General features: G+C 41.7%; 2 protein-coding genes across 2 annotated transcripts; both read left to right on the top strand.

Annotated features, from left to right (window-relative positions):
- Positions 1-219: 219 nt before the first annotated feature.
- Positions 220-5,834, top strand: abhd18 (abhydrolase domain containing 18). The gene is made up of 13 exons (XM_039012479.1): positions 220-351; positions 1,781-1,889; positions 2,002-2,086; positions 2,306-2,406; positions 2,912-2,987; positions 3,149-3,233; positions 3,340-3,367; positions 3,482-3,620; positions 3,730-3,819; positions 3,960-4,061; positions 4,246-4,597; positions 4,713-4,875; positions 4,971-5,834. The coding sequence occupies exons 2-13, from the start codon at positions 1,798-1,800 to the stop codon at positions 5,023-5,025; spliced, it is 1,368 nt and encodes a 455-aa protein (XP_038868407.1). The 5' UTR covers positions 220-351; positions 1,781-1,797; the 3' UTR covers positions 5,026-5,834.
- Positions 5,835-6,609: 775 nt separating this feature from the next.
- rnf103 (ring finger protein 103) lies at positions 6,610-11,346 on the top strand. The gene is made up of 4 exons (XM_039012478.1): positions 6,610-7,399; positions 7,739-7,887; positions 8,247-8,362; positions 8,956-11,346. Exons 1-4 carry the CDS (start codon positions 7,174-7,176, stop codon positions 10,475-10,477), a joined length of 2,013 nt encoding a protein of 670 aa, XP_038868406.1. The 5' UTR covers positions 6,610-7,173; the 3' UTR covers positions 10,478-11,346.
- Positions 11,347-13,689: the final 2,343 nt, after the last annotated feature.

Genomic DNA, 13,689 nt, shown 5'->3' on the forward strand with positions numbered 1-13,689 from the left:
ACCCAATTATATTTATATCATTGGTCACACCATAACATTTTTGGACATCAAAATACAAATTTTGTTTTATTATCCAACAGTTAAGAAAAGTTTATTTTGCACCAGTAAACTCTGTATGAGTAGCGTATACATGCATTTTTTGTCACTATTCCTTGTCAAAAGGTGGCAGCAATCTCCAAGTGACTTTTACAAACACCACAGAAAAAGAAATAGCTACATCCGTTTCACAATTCGCATGGCACGCTGGGACTTGGGGAGCCCAGCGGTAGTGGAATTCGCCCTCTACGATAACCATGCAATTCCAAGACTGAGTTATCAGCGAAAGGCCACCACACTCCGTTTCAATTTGAGGTATAATATCCTCTTTCTAATGCCTATTTTTTGTTGTCTCTCGTGATTACCTTAGGCGTTACGTCGGCAAACAATTAATTTAATGGTAAGACCTGTTAATTCACGATAGCTAACGTTGGGCGTGTTGGAGTGGATCACTTTTGTCAAGTCAGTGACCATCGTTGGTCATAGCCTTACAACGTGTGTTGTATTATTTAATCATTGTCCGACTTGCGGCTGCATGAACTTGACAAATCATGTGATCTAAGGTCCTGAAGTTTAGACTGCAAGTGTCTCTAAATGCTCTTTACCAACTTCATCCTGCAGCCGTCGCCTGCATTGTTGGAGACTCTATTGTCAACCAATCATTAGGGTGTTTTTGTTTGACTACGCGAACGTGACCAAAGACATGACTGGAACAGGAACCAACTTTGGCGCGATTAATTTATAGAGTGGATATATGTTACATTTGAGGCTACTATACACATTTTATTTTCTGGGACTGATTTTGACATGGGAGTTGGAGCTATGTTTATTTCGACATTATAAAGCTTAAATGTATAAACAATGCCAACACTACCATGTTGGTCTGAGCCTTGTAAAAAAAAAAACATTTGTGTACAGCTGTCGCAGAGCTCACTCCTAGACGTTCGTCTAAAACAAGGGGGGCAAAGTACGGCCAGCGGGACGACAAAATTATTTAAAAAATTACCCACAATTTCGTGGTTTCCAATTGGTAGTTAGTCTTGTCCATCGCTGCAACTCCTGTACCGACTCTAGAGAGGCGAAGTTCGAGAGCCGTGCATCCTCCGAAACACAGCCTGGGATCGAACCCGGGTCTGTAGTGATGCCTCAAGCACTGCGATGCAGTGCCTTAGACTGTTGCGCCACCCCCGCAAATGTATTTTTAACGAACAATTGGTCCCCCCAAAAATGCAGCCCTCCATTGAATGTCTAAATCCATATGTGGCCCTCAGGCCAAAAAGTTTGCCCACCCCAGGTCTAAAACGTTGGAGGTTATGAAATAACGGAGCCCCATTCATTTTCAATTAAGTGGGCCGGGGGACGTTGGGCGCTGCAAGTATGGCCAAAGGAGCGTGAACAGGGCTGGACCCAAGTTGGGGGTATCTGAACTTTTGTCTTGCATTTCGGGACATCCCGTTGCTATTGACCATTCGAAGCTCACTATAGTTTCCAGCCCCTACTGGATTGACTTGATTCCTAGCACTATCTAGGCTGCTTGTTAGCACCAACATGAAGGTGACGCTAGGATGGCAATCTGAATTTACACGTACGAAGGATCTCAGACACTCTTAAATGCGCCTGTTGTCACCTGTTGTGTGAACTCCACGGGGTTCGAGAGAGCCTGTGTTTCTGGTTTTCAGGGATAAATGTTTCTGTTAGACATTAAGTGAAATCTAATGGACTTATTTTCTGGCTTATCATTCAGATGAGAGATCATTGTCAATGGGTGTGAGCCGGCTGGATGTTCTTTACAGAAAGCTTCTTCTCACCAAGCTTTTCATCCAAGGTTGGGGAAAGCCTGATGATCTGAAAAGGTAGCCTAAAATATCCCCACTGTCATATGGCATGGCAATCACTAGGTACATTTTCACCTAATTCTTATTTTTGTGGCAGTGTATATTTAACCACCTTTTCATATTTCCACAGAATATTTAAGTTAAGGAAAATCATTGGCAATAGAGAGAAGTGTAAGGAACTGGTACCTAAGGACTATCCTGTGTTTATTGACAAGGTACCCCTCCCTCACTTCAATCTGATAGAGTTTTTGTTCAGCCTAAAGTCTTAACAAATGCATTTTGGTCTGAAAGCTTAGTGCCTTTCCAATTTTTTTCATTGGTCTGTAGCCTAGTGAGCCGTTTCACATTTGAATAATATGCACATTGCCATTGACTCAACCTGTTTTATGGTGAAACATCATGCAGTTGTATATATATTTTTGCTGTTGTCTTAGGTAGAAGACCAGTCTGACTGCAAAATACACAATGGGTATTTCATATCTCCCCTGGAACACATTGTTCCTGGTATCTTGCCATCAGAGTCCATCAAAGCCAGGTAATGGAAATAATACTGTCACTGAATGATTAGTCAACTTTTGCAGATTGCCATATAGTAATAATAGACCATGTCTCCTATTTGATCTTACCTCTGAGTTTATTTTATGCAGTTTTTGTTGTCAAAGCTGGTATCGGTAGCAGTGATACTGACAGAAAAACAGTATTCTACTATGATTTTCTTTTTTCCCCCCATGATGCTGGATCCTCCTCCTGGCCTGTAAAAAATAAAATTCTGTAAAATATATAATACAACAACAAAAAGTTGACCAGTGGTGCTGTTTCACCTTATGCGGATCTCAGATTTAAGTAAAGTATGAAGCCTTGTCTGAGCCAGAACAGCCCATAGGGTAGTTTCTCCCTCCGAACAGGATGCTATCGCAGGGCATCACCCCAAATCCTTCTCCTTAATGTTAACGGCCAAGCAGAGAGGCATTGGGTCCCATTTTTAGTCTTTGGTATCAAAGCAGACACTAATCACAAGGCCTGTTTTTTTGTGTTTTAAGGTTCCAGTTTATAGTTCCAAAGAAGTGGAAAAACCACAAGCCAGTATGTATTCACTTGGCTGGGACTGGAGATCATGTAAGTTACATTAGCTATTACACTCTTCATAATATTCTTTGCACTAACAGGGTAGTTACATTTGTCAATCAAATTTAATAGCTTACCCTGATCAACTGCACAAACCAGGTATCAACCTTCTTTGATGTACAATCTCTCATAGAAAATAGCTTTATTTTCAGTTCTTCTGGAAGAGGCGGACCCTCATGGCCAGACCCATGATAAAGGAGGCAGGAATGGCTTCACTTCTCCTGGAAAACCCTTATTATATCCTTTTTAATTAGAAAAATAGTAAAATAAGTATTAATATACTATTTACATTGTAAACTGTTTTTAAATATTCTTATTCTAATTCCTTAACTACGACTTGTACATGGATACCGGAAACCAAAAGAACAAGTGTAAGTCATCCCCATAACCTTGTCATTGTTTTTTTTTCTCCAAAACCTCTACCATTATTTGAGTGTCATGGCAATGTCGTTATGATTTGTGCTTTATGCTTGGTGTTTGTCTAGTCGTTCCAGCCTGAGGAATGTGTCTGACCTCTTTGTGATGGGAGCAGCACTCATCCTGGAGTCTGCAGTGCTGCTACACTGGCTAGAGAGGGAGGACTACTGGCCCCTCGGCATGACTGGTATCTCAATGGGAGGGCATGTAAGTACACGCCACACAATCATTCATTCTATTACCAAAAGTAGACATCAGTTTAAGTTAATTCCTAAAGGAGATAGAACAATCAATGGAAGCTCTCATCTTCTCACAGATGGCATCCTTAGCTGTAACCAACTGGCCAAAGCCCATACCGCTGATTCCCTGTCTCTCCTGGACCACAGCTTCCAATGTTTTTACCACAGTAAGTATTCCTTTACCCATCTCATTTACAAAGCCCATTTCTCAGTCTTTAATTTATTTAAAAAAAACTAAAAGCAAATCAGTAAACTGCCCAAATTTGTTAAGTACTGTGCTCTGAAATACATATTTTGTGTTTTACAGGGTGTTTTGAGCAAAGCTGTGAACTGGAGGGAACTGGAGAAGCAGTATGCAATGCACTCTGTGTACGGACAGGAGATCATCAGACTGTTGGAGTACTGTGGGGTAAACCTTAATTCCATAACATAATGTTAGGTCTACATATCGTACCATCTGTTTTATAGCTTGAGATGTCAATTTTACAGCAGTTGTCATAAATGGCTTTACAGATTGGTTCATTATTTAATAATTGGTACATTATTAGTGCAGTCAATTGGTTCATAATTGACAAGACAACCTTTCATTTCAGGTTGATTCCTTCAAGATGGGTCAGGAGTTTCTAAAGAGCTCACTTGACACGCTTTCTGGTCTGGATCTCTCCACGGACATCTTGGGTCTGCATGCCCCTGAGAGGGACCGCATGGGGCTGCGCACCTCTGCCCTGCACTCCCGGGCCGGGGAAGAAGCTAATGGACAGGACCAACTGATTGGACGGGAACACGATCATGGGCTGGACCAGATTCTTTCCTCTGTGAACATGCAGCACACCAACATCAACAAGGGCAGTGGCAGCGGGTGGCAGCGCCAGTCCCTCCACATTGAGTCTCTGGACTTTATGAAGGGTGTCATGGATGAGTGCACACACATCGCTAACTTCTCAGGTGAGAATTGACAGATTCTTATAGAGCTGGGACCCAAAAAATGCTGCAGCTGTGCAGTATAACTTGTTTAGCTCAATTGAGTAACACTCAAGCCTGGCTATCTTGGTTTTCCCAGTGCCGTTGGATCCCAGTCTGATCATTGTGATACAGGCAAAGGAAGATGCTTATATTCCACGCACCGGTGTGCGCAGTCTACAAGAGATCTGGCCAGGCTGTGAGGTGCGGTATCTCAACGGTGGCCACGTCAGCGCCTACCTCTTCAAACAGGGACTTTTTCGGTGAGTAAATGGTTCCACAATTTCACAGAGACAGATGCCCATTGTTGTCTTTCTGTAATATTCTGAAATACTTATTTGGTATGTTTGTCTTACAGGCAAGCCATCTATGATGCCTACGACCGATACCTTGAAAAGTATTCCAATACCTAGCCACTAAAACAGAAACTCATCCTCACAGGAAAAGGATGCCATTTTCTAATTTGTAAATAATTTCAAAGTATGCAGTACAATTTGAGTGTCAAACAAATCATGAAGGATACATTTGTAACATGTTATCCATACACTTACAATGTGGTGCTACTGAAATGACAATAGTTATATGTAAAAAATGGAATCTATTGTTTATATGGGTATAGATGTCTTCTAAAGCTCACGCATGATCCCACATTTGCCAATTCCACACTTTGTGCTCCTCAACCCATCTTTATCCATGTTGATGCCTTCACCTGTTATTCTAGGGCTAAAGGCTTTGATCAAGATGCGCCTCACTTTATCTTAACATGTTCATATCTTTCCCCCAAACCTGTCCTGCCCCACATTGAATTATTCTCAATATTTCTGATCCTGCCCTGCTCTAACATGTTATACACCTGCTACTTCTTACAAAAGTTTAGATGAGGGATATTGTGTCAGAGCAGGCTCTCCAACACTGTTCCTGGAGAGCTACCCTTCTGTGGGTTTTTGCTCCAACCCCAGTTGTAACTAACCTTATTCAGCATCTCGACCAGCTAATTATTAGAATCAGGTGTGCTAGATTAGGGTTGGAGTTAACCTACAGGACAGTAGCTCTCCAGTATTGGAGTAAACACAGAGTTAATAGTATAATTTAATAGTAAATGGTTTACTCCCTCATAAACCAAATGTTTTATAATTATCACAAATGTTCCTAAACAATGTTTTACTACTCCAGTGGACCTTCTGTTTTTAAACTCTGAAATAAAAAGGTCAATCTCTATCAATTCCTGTCTGTTTTTCATTCAGGTGTGTTACATCTACAAAAACATTTTTCATTTGCCAAAATCTAAGTAACATTACTCAAATCAGGAATGCAACTCAAGTGTTTACATGCTCATTCATATGCAGTACACAATGAACATTATGTGAACAATGAACACAGTTGACCTTAAGAATAATATGAAAGTTTTGTTTACGTCATATACATAGTTTGTGACACCATTGGGTGTATGACGTTTTACGTATACAAAGGCGAAGTGAACAGATAAAAACCATCCCGTTTGGGCCAGATGAGCAAAACGAATGGAATCTGTACAGTTCTGTAATGATGGTTCTGATACTGTATTGAACAGTATAAAGAGCCATACAGAACTCTGACATTTGGGCCAGAAGGAATCAGATGACATCACAGCAGGGACAGACCATTTCTGGGGGTAGAATTTCTGATGTGATGACTTCACAATAGGACCACATACAGAATCTAATGGCAACAGAATAGGGCCAGATGGAATCTGGTGTAGTGGTTCTGGGGCCAGGCACAATCTGTAGCCGATAGTCATCTAGCAATTAGAGTACAACCCTATAATTTACAGCAACACTATTTTTGTTCCACAGCATCAAAATATTAAAATCTTCTACTTTCCTGTCATTCATAGTCTTTCGGAATGATACAATAGGACACCATGGCCTTTGTAATTATCGACAGGGACTTTAAGTTAGAACCAAGGATATTGTTATATAATCGGCACGTGGGGGTGGAACCGGAAACTGTTATGACGTGTATAGTGACCGTCACTTTGTTATGTACACCAGCTGATCTGGCCGTAAAGACGACGATTATCAGGACTACAGCGATCACCAGACTGCATCAAAATCTATCAGATGGTTTTGCGAAATGAGCTAACGAGTGGGGGACTTTATTTATCCTTCCGGTGACATTGCTTTTCTCTTGATTATTTTGCTGTGCTGTCAGGGCCGAAAATACCTGGCTAGCTAAGAACATTCTTACGTCTCGTTTGCTAGCGTTCAAGATGCATGTAACTAGCTTCCGAAACTATTTGTGAAAATGGTGGACACTGAGAACGAATAGTTTACCCGAAGGGCATCGGGTAGTGTATTTGCCTAAAATCGGCCTTGTTTTGAGCGTCTGTACCCTGATACATCTAGCTAACGAGATAAGCCTTGAAGTTGTCCTAGCTAACTGTTTACTGTAACATAAGTTGCAGTGAGTGACAACTGCTACATCGAGTAGGCTAAACAAAACCTGGAGACACCAATGAAAAGATACGGGTTCTGACCCTACTATTTACACCGGTAACTACAGTAACCCTCTTACAGTGTAAGATGTGGTTAAAACTATTTTTTCTCCTACTGTATTTTTTGGTGTTATTCGTTTTGGCCAGATTTTTTGAAGCAGTTGTCTGGTATGAAACTGGTCTTTTTGCCACCCAGTTGGTTGATCCTGTAACCCTGAGTTTCAATAAATTAAAGACCATTCTAGAATGTCGAGGACTGGGATACTCTGGGCTTGCAGAGAAGAGGGATGTCAGAGAACTAGTCGAAAAGTCAGGTAAAGCTTCATGACAAATCAATGTTAACAAAACACTTGCAAATACGGTGATCTGATCTACTCTGGCTTGTTTTAAATTCCGTACAAATAAATCAATATTGGTGGTGGAAAAACTGTCTATGACAGTATCAGTGCACTTGCCATTCTGAAAGCTGCTAGAAAGTGGGTCAAAGTTGTCTCACTCAAAGGTTTCATGATTCACTAGTACTCCTTACGTATCATGATATGTTAGTACTCGCGTATCATGCTCTGCTAGTACTCAATATCATGATCTGCTAGTACTCCTCGGGTATCATGATCTGCAACAGTACTCCTCACAACTGTGTTTTATTTTTCTAGGTGACCTGATGCAAGGAGAGTTGTACTCTGCCATCAAGAATGAAAAGGAGCAAGCTGAGTCCCAGTCTGAGTCCAGCACTACCTTCAGTGGGGAGATGCACTTTTATGAGCTGGTGGAGGACACCAAAGATGGCATTTGGTTGGTCCAGGTAGGTGGATATGATTGCTTTATTGCATGCCCCCTTTAGACCTCTTCCAAAAGTAATACAGCATCTTATATATTACCTCACATAGCTAAAAATTTTAACAGAAAATGTAGGAGCTCTTCCAGAAGGAACATTTTTGAACGTTCAAAATGTTGTTGAAATTTTCAGACTAAAATAAGTAATTGTGGTATTGACTTTGTTAATACCACAATTGTTCCTCAATGTTGTTCCTCAATGTCTGCTACTTTTCACATATTGAGGATGAAGATACATTAACACAAAACATCAAGCAGTGAAATAAATTATACAATTCCTACATTAAACACCGATGTTAACATATCATCCTTTATTTCTTTCTGTAGGTAATTGCCCAAGATCGAGATGCTCTTTTGAGCAAAGCCAACTGGGGTAAAATGGTCCAAAAGGTTTCTCAGTTTGGCATTCGCACTGGTACTTTTAACTGCTCCAGTGACTCAAGGTAAGTTGGATGCATACTTGGAACTGCACAATACTTAATTAGATTTAAGTGCATGTTATTTGTATTTAGGTAGCCTAGTGGTTAGAGCGTTGGACTAGTAACCAAAAGGTTGCAAGATCGAATCCCTGAGCTGACAAAATAAAACATCTGTTGTTCTGCCCCTGAACAAGGCAGTTAACCCACTATTCCTAGGCCGTCATTGAAAATAAGAATTTGTTCTTAACTGACTTGACTAGTAAAATAAATAAAAAATGGATCCCCATTAGCTCCTTACTCTTCCTGGGGACTGGAGAAATTAAGGCAGTTATACAATTTTAAAAACATTGCAATATATTCATAACAGATTTCACAACACACTAGGTGTGTGCCCTCCGGCCCCTACTCCACACCACATATCTACAACACAAAATCAATGTGTACGTGTGTGTATGTTATCATGTGTGTGTATGCATGTCTGTGCCTATGTTTGTGTTGCTTCACAGTCCCCACTGTTCCATAAGGTGTATGGTAATTCTTCAAGTTGCATTCTGGTATAAGCCACATCAGTATTTGCATATTAGTAGCCTAGATGATGATCCTGTTATCTCTTGCAGGTATTGTCGTAAACGGGGTTGGATGAAATCCACACTTATAATGTCTGTGCCTCAGACTTATGCATCAAAAGGAAAGGTTATGCTGAAAGAGTACAATGGCAGACGCATTGAGACAGAGCACATCTTCAAGTGGATGACGGCACACGTAGCGTCCCGTATAAAAACCATCCGCATGTCTCAGCAGCTTGTTGAAGAGTGGCACCCCAGTGAGAAGCACCCAGTAAAGATGTTCCTATTTGCCAAGCTGGCACAACCTCCAGCCTTTTTTTCAGCACTCAGTGTCAAGTTCACAGGTCGGATTGAGTTCATCTTTGTAGATGTGCAGAGCTGGGACAATATAACCTCCTTGGAAGAGATGGGTGTGCAACAGTTGCCATCGTACATCCTGAAAATGCCGGAGGGCATCTACAGATATGGGAACAGCATTGGAGAGTTCATCTCCCTACAGGCCATGGACACTTTCCTCCGTTCGGTTCAGCCAGAGGTCAATGACCTGTTTGTGTTGAGTCTAGTGATGGTCAACCTCATGGCCTGGTTGGACCTGTTCATAACACAGGGCGCCACCATCAAGCGCTTCGTTGTTCTCATCAGTACGCTGGGGACCTACAACTCCTTGCTCATCATCTCCTGGCTGCCTATCCTGGGGTTCCTACAGTTGCCATATCTGGAGGGCTTCTACGACTACAGCCTCAAGCTGTTGCGTTACGCAGACACCACCACCATCGCCTCCTGGGTGAGGACCGACTGGACCTTCTACTCCTCCCACCCCGCCCTGTTCCTCAGCACCTACCTAGCACATGGGCTTCTCATCGACTACTTTGAGAAGAAGAGGAGATGCAACAATGAAGAAGAGAACCCCAATAACTTGGAGTGGCTGTCCAGCCTCTGGGATTGGTACACCAGCTACTTGGTCCATCCCATAACCTCCTTTCATAACTTCCCCAACGAGTCTGACTGGGACGATGACCCCAATTTCCTTCTGGAGAGGTTGGCCTTTCCCGATCTCTGGCTTCACCCGCTTATCCCCATTGACTACATCAACAACCTGCCCACCTGGAGGTTCAAGTGCACACATGTCTGTGGGCCAAACTCTGAAGAGAACAGCGGCAGAGATCTGGACAGCAACATACAAGACACTACAGGAGGACAGACCCAAGGCTTAAACAGTGAGCATGAAGAACATGGCTGTGGTAAAGAGAGAGATTGTGCCGCTGATTTATGTTGTCATTCTGAAAATGGAGGGGATGTACCATGCATGAAAAGGGAAGCACAAGAGCAACAAGCAGATTGGTCCCAATGGCCCAGTGACATGATACACTGCACAGAGTGTGTTGTGTGTCTGGAGAACTTTGAGACTGATTGCATCGTCATGGGACTGCCCTGTGCCCACGTGTTCCACCAGCAGTGCATTGTGGTCTGGCTGGCAGGTGGACAGCACTGTTGCCCGGTGTGCAGGGGGCCATCCTACAAGAGGAAGCCAGTTAGATCATCTGGTCTGGACCTACTGGAGCAGCAGGAATAGCAGAATGTTTCTGTCTGCCAACCTGCCTCCTGTCCTGCACTTAACTTATAGAAATACTTGATGTGTCCATCGTCAGTCCTTGGATCCTTGTAGTTGGTTTTCATTAAACATTTTGGTAGTGTAAACCAAACCTACACACAATAGGGTATATCCATTGCGAGGGGAAATGTATTTCTAATACTACTAGTCTCACTCAAAAATAATAGCTTAAATAATATATTAAATCTGGCTTTTGTTCAGATAGTAGATGATCAAAAATGCATTTAAACTATGTCATGAAGAGACCTTAATGCCCTATCTTGATGTTTTGCCCCACCCCAAAAAGTCATTTGGAGAAACAAAAGTTTCGGAACTGTTATGAACAAGGAAATGTATAGGAAACCAAGTAGGATACATTTTGTCCTCTCTTTGCACAATCTTGTCTATCAACATGGTCTACTTTATTCATGATCAGTATCAATCTGATGTGGAGTTGCTCTACTACCTAAGAATTCTATATATGGGCCTTGAAGCCAATCATTCCCAGATGTATTTAGAAAGTTATATTTCAGGCATGTGATTTGGTTTTTAAGGTTAATTGTATCAGTGCATTCTCTTACCCTGCAGCACGAAAACGTTTTTTGTTCATAATGGAATGACCCTTGAAGCGATGTGCTATGCAGCTCTGCTGACTCAGTTTTCATGTATTGTTGGAGCATGTCAATGCCTCTTGTCTGTGTTTTTTAACGGATTAACATCATGTAGGTAGGGGATCCCAACAAGTCTATTCACTTGTTCTTGTCATCTGTGTTCGAGTTTGAAAAGAGAATTGGAAGTGTTGACATGTAACATGTTACTCATTAAAATAAACTAAAAATGTTCATCTGGAATTACTTGTCGGTTGGTATTTGCTGGATTTCCCATTCCTGAACCCAGAAACCAGGTACCGGTTGTACAGGTTTCTAAGTAACTACAGTTATCTCCCTGCAAACATTTGTTAAGACCACACATTTGCCATTTCGGCTCAGCCTATGACAAAATGTTCCTTGGTAAACGGACGTCCAACTCTGACGTCGCCCCATTGAAGTAAAATGGTTAGGTTTTACGGTAGGGATGTCCTTAGGATACCGGACAGCACTAACCATGACAAAATAACCGAAGATGATCTATTATATTGACAAGATAGTTGAATGACCGCTCTAACAATGGAAATGCATGTCCTTGATTATTGAATGCAGGCGAGATCAGGTTTGACACGAGTGTTGCAGCGGTCTAAGGCACTGCATTACAGTGCTAGAGGCGTCACTACATACCCTGGTTCGATCCCGGGCTGTATCACAACCCGGCCGTGATCGGGAGTCCCATAGGGCGGCGCACAATTGGCCCAGCGTCGTCCTGGTTAGGGTTTGGCCGGTGTATGCTGTCATTGTAAATAAGAATTTGTTAACTGACTTGCCTAGTTAAATAAAACATTCAAAAAACTATGAGTGGCTAAACACGTTACGCTGCAGTAAAATTCTCTCGCGAAAGTGTCTGTACATGAGAAATTAATGAGTGGGCAGATGCGCGTGTGAACAACAGCTACAACTAAGTCGTTTTTCCCAAAGCTGCCGGTGTTGTGCCGAAAATCTCCCTAAGAATGCCTTATGTCTAGTAATGTCTGCAGTTTTCGGTTTGGCTATTTGTTTCAAATGTATTAGTCTATAAATAAATCTCTTTGCTAAAATTCATCATCTCTCATGTCTTATTTGACTAGTAGCTGAAATGTTTATTGCTTGCCTACATCTTACTCCCTCTATGTTTAATATAACACACATTGATTCATTTCGGTTGCCTATCCTGACGTGAAGTTTGTTCTATAGAAAGTATTTGACTCTGATGTGTGCCACAAAGTATTTTAATCTAGTGAGGAAATTAGAGGGGGGGGGGGGCCTTGCCGAAATGGCCTTGCCGAAATCTCCCTCCCCCCTTCTAATTTCCTTAATTTTATCACTAGTCAAATACTTTCTATAGAACAAACTTCACGTCAGGATAGGCAACCGAAATGAATAATTCATGTATGTGTGTTATATTAAACCTATAGGAGGGAGTAAAATGTGGTCAAACAATAAACACTTCAGAACAACTACTAGTCGAGTAAGATATGGAAGATGATGACGCATTTTCGATAAGATATTTATTTATAGACTAATACGCTTGAAACAAACCGAAAACTGCAGACATTAGTGTCTCCCCCGCGATCAAACCGACATAAAAAAATGAAATGAAACGCAGCCTAACGTGATCATTGACAGCTGCCTTTGACACCTCTAGCTCTGCGATGTAGTGCCTTAGACCGCTGCACCACTCGGGAGCCCGAAATGTTGATAGCTTCTGCAACACCATAGATTTATGTGGGGAAGGGCTCATTGTGAACGCGTCATACATTGTTTATATGCGTTTGCAATAAATCAAATAAATTAAAAAATTTGAAATATTTGTTCCAATGGTAACCAAAAATATGATGCATAAAATATTGATGCGGTTCTACATCGCAGAGCTAGAGGTGTCACGACAGACCCTGGTTCGATCGTGATCGGGAGTCCCATAGGGCGGAGCACCATTGACCCAACGCGGTTGGGGTTTGGCCGGGGGTAGGCTATTATTGTAAAATAATAAGAATTCGCAAGTCACCTAGTTAAATAAAGTTTAATATAAATAAAAACATCCCTATCACACCTGAAAAACAAAACTAGTGACATTGCAACAAATTATCTTTGGCAGAGGAATGTCGCGTTCAAAAAGACTGGGAACTCGGAAATCTCTTAAATTCCGACTTCAGTGCGTTCAAGAAATCTGGGAACTCGGAAAAAACGAGCTCCGAAACTCTGGCATCTTTCTAGACTTACCGACCTGAAGATCACTGACGTCATGAGGTTTTTTTTCTTCTCCGAATTCGAAGTTGTCTTGAATGCAGCATTACTCCGCCAAAATGTCCTGGTGAGATAAGCAATTTCGTTCTAAGGAGGCATATGAGTGTCGAATGACATACTTATTTGATCGAATATAATTTTCGTACTGTGTAGGCTGTTACAAGTGTACTGATATAACTGAATGCACGTGGCATTCATAAAGGTATAAACGAAAGAGCTATGAACCCGTGACGTAATGCTTATTTTTGCAGTTGGGCGTACCCGTGAAGAATAATAGAGGCCTCTAGTGGCCAAAAGGCTATTTTAGCATGAGCAACGCCA

This window comes from Salvelinus namaycush, chromosome 17 (genome assembly GCF_016432855.1).
Source record: "Salvelinus namaycush isolate Seneca chromosome 17, SaNama_1.0, whole genome shotgun sequence".
Classification (NCBI taxonomy): domain Eukaryota; kingdom Metazoa; phylum Chordata; class Actinopteri; order Salmoniformes; family Salmonidae; genus Salvelinus; species Salvelinus namaycush.

Coding starts and splice junctions, on each gene's coding strand:
- rnf103 (XM_039012478.1), top strand. CDS start 7,174: ATGTGGTTAAAACTATTTTTTCTCCTACTGTATTTTTTGGTGTTATTC. Junction 7,400..7,738: donor AGAACTAGTCGAAAAGTCAG/GTAAAGCTTCAT, acceptor TTATTTTTCTAG/GTGACCTGATGCAAGGAGAG. Junction 7,888..8,246: donor ATGGCATTTGGTTGGTCCAG/GTAGGTGGATAT, acceptor TTCTTTCTGTAG/GTAATTGCCCAAGATCGAGA.
- abhd18 (XM_039012479.1), top strand. CDS start 1,798: ATGGGTGTGAGCCGGCTGGATGTTCTTTACAGAAAGCTTCTTCTCACC. Junction 3,368..3,481: donor CGGAAACCAAAAGAACAAGT/GTAAGTCATCCC, acceptor GTGTTTGTCTAG/TCGTTCCAGCCTGAGGAATG. Junction 4,876..4,970: donor TTCAAACAGGGACTTTTTCG/GTGAGTAAATGG, acceptor TTTGTCTTACAG/GCAAGCCATCTATGATGCCT.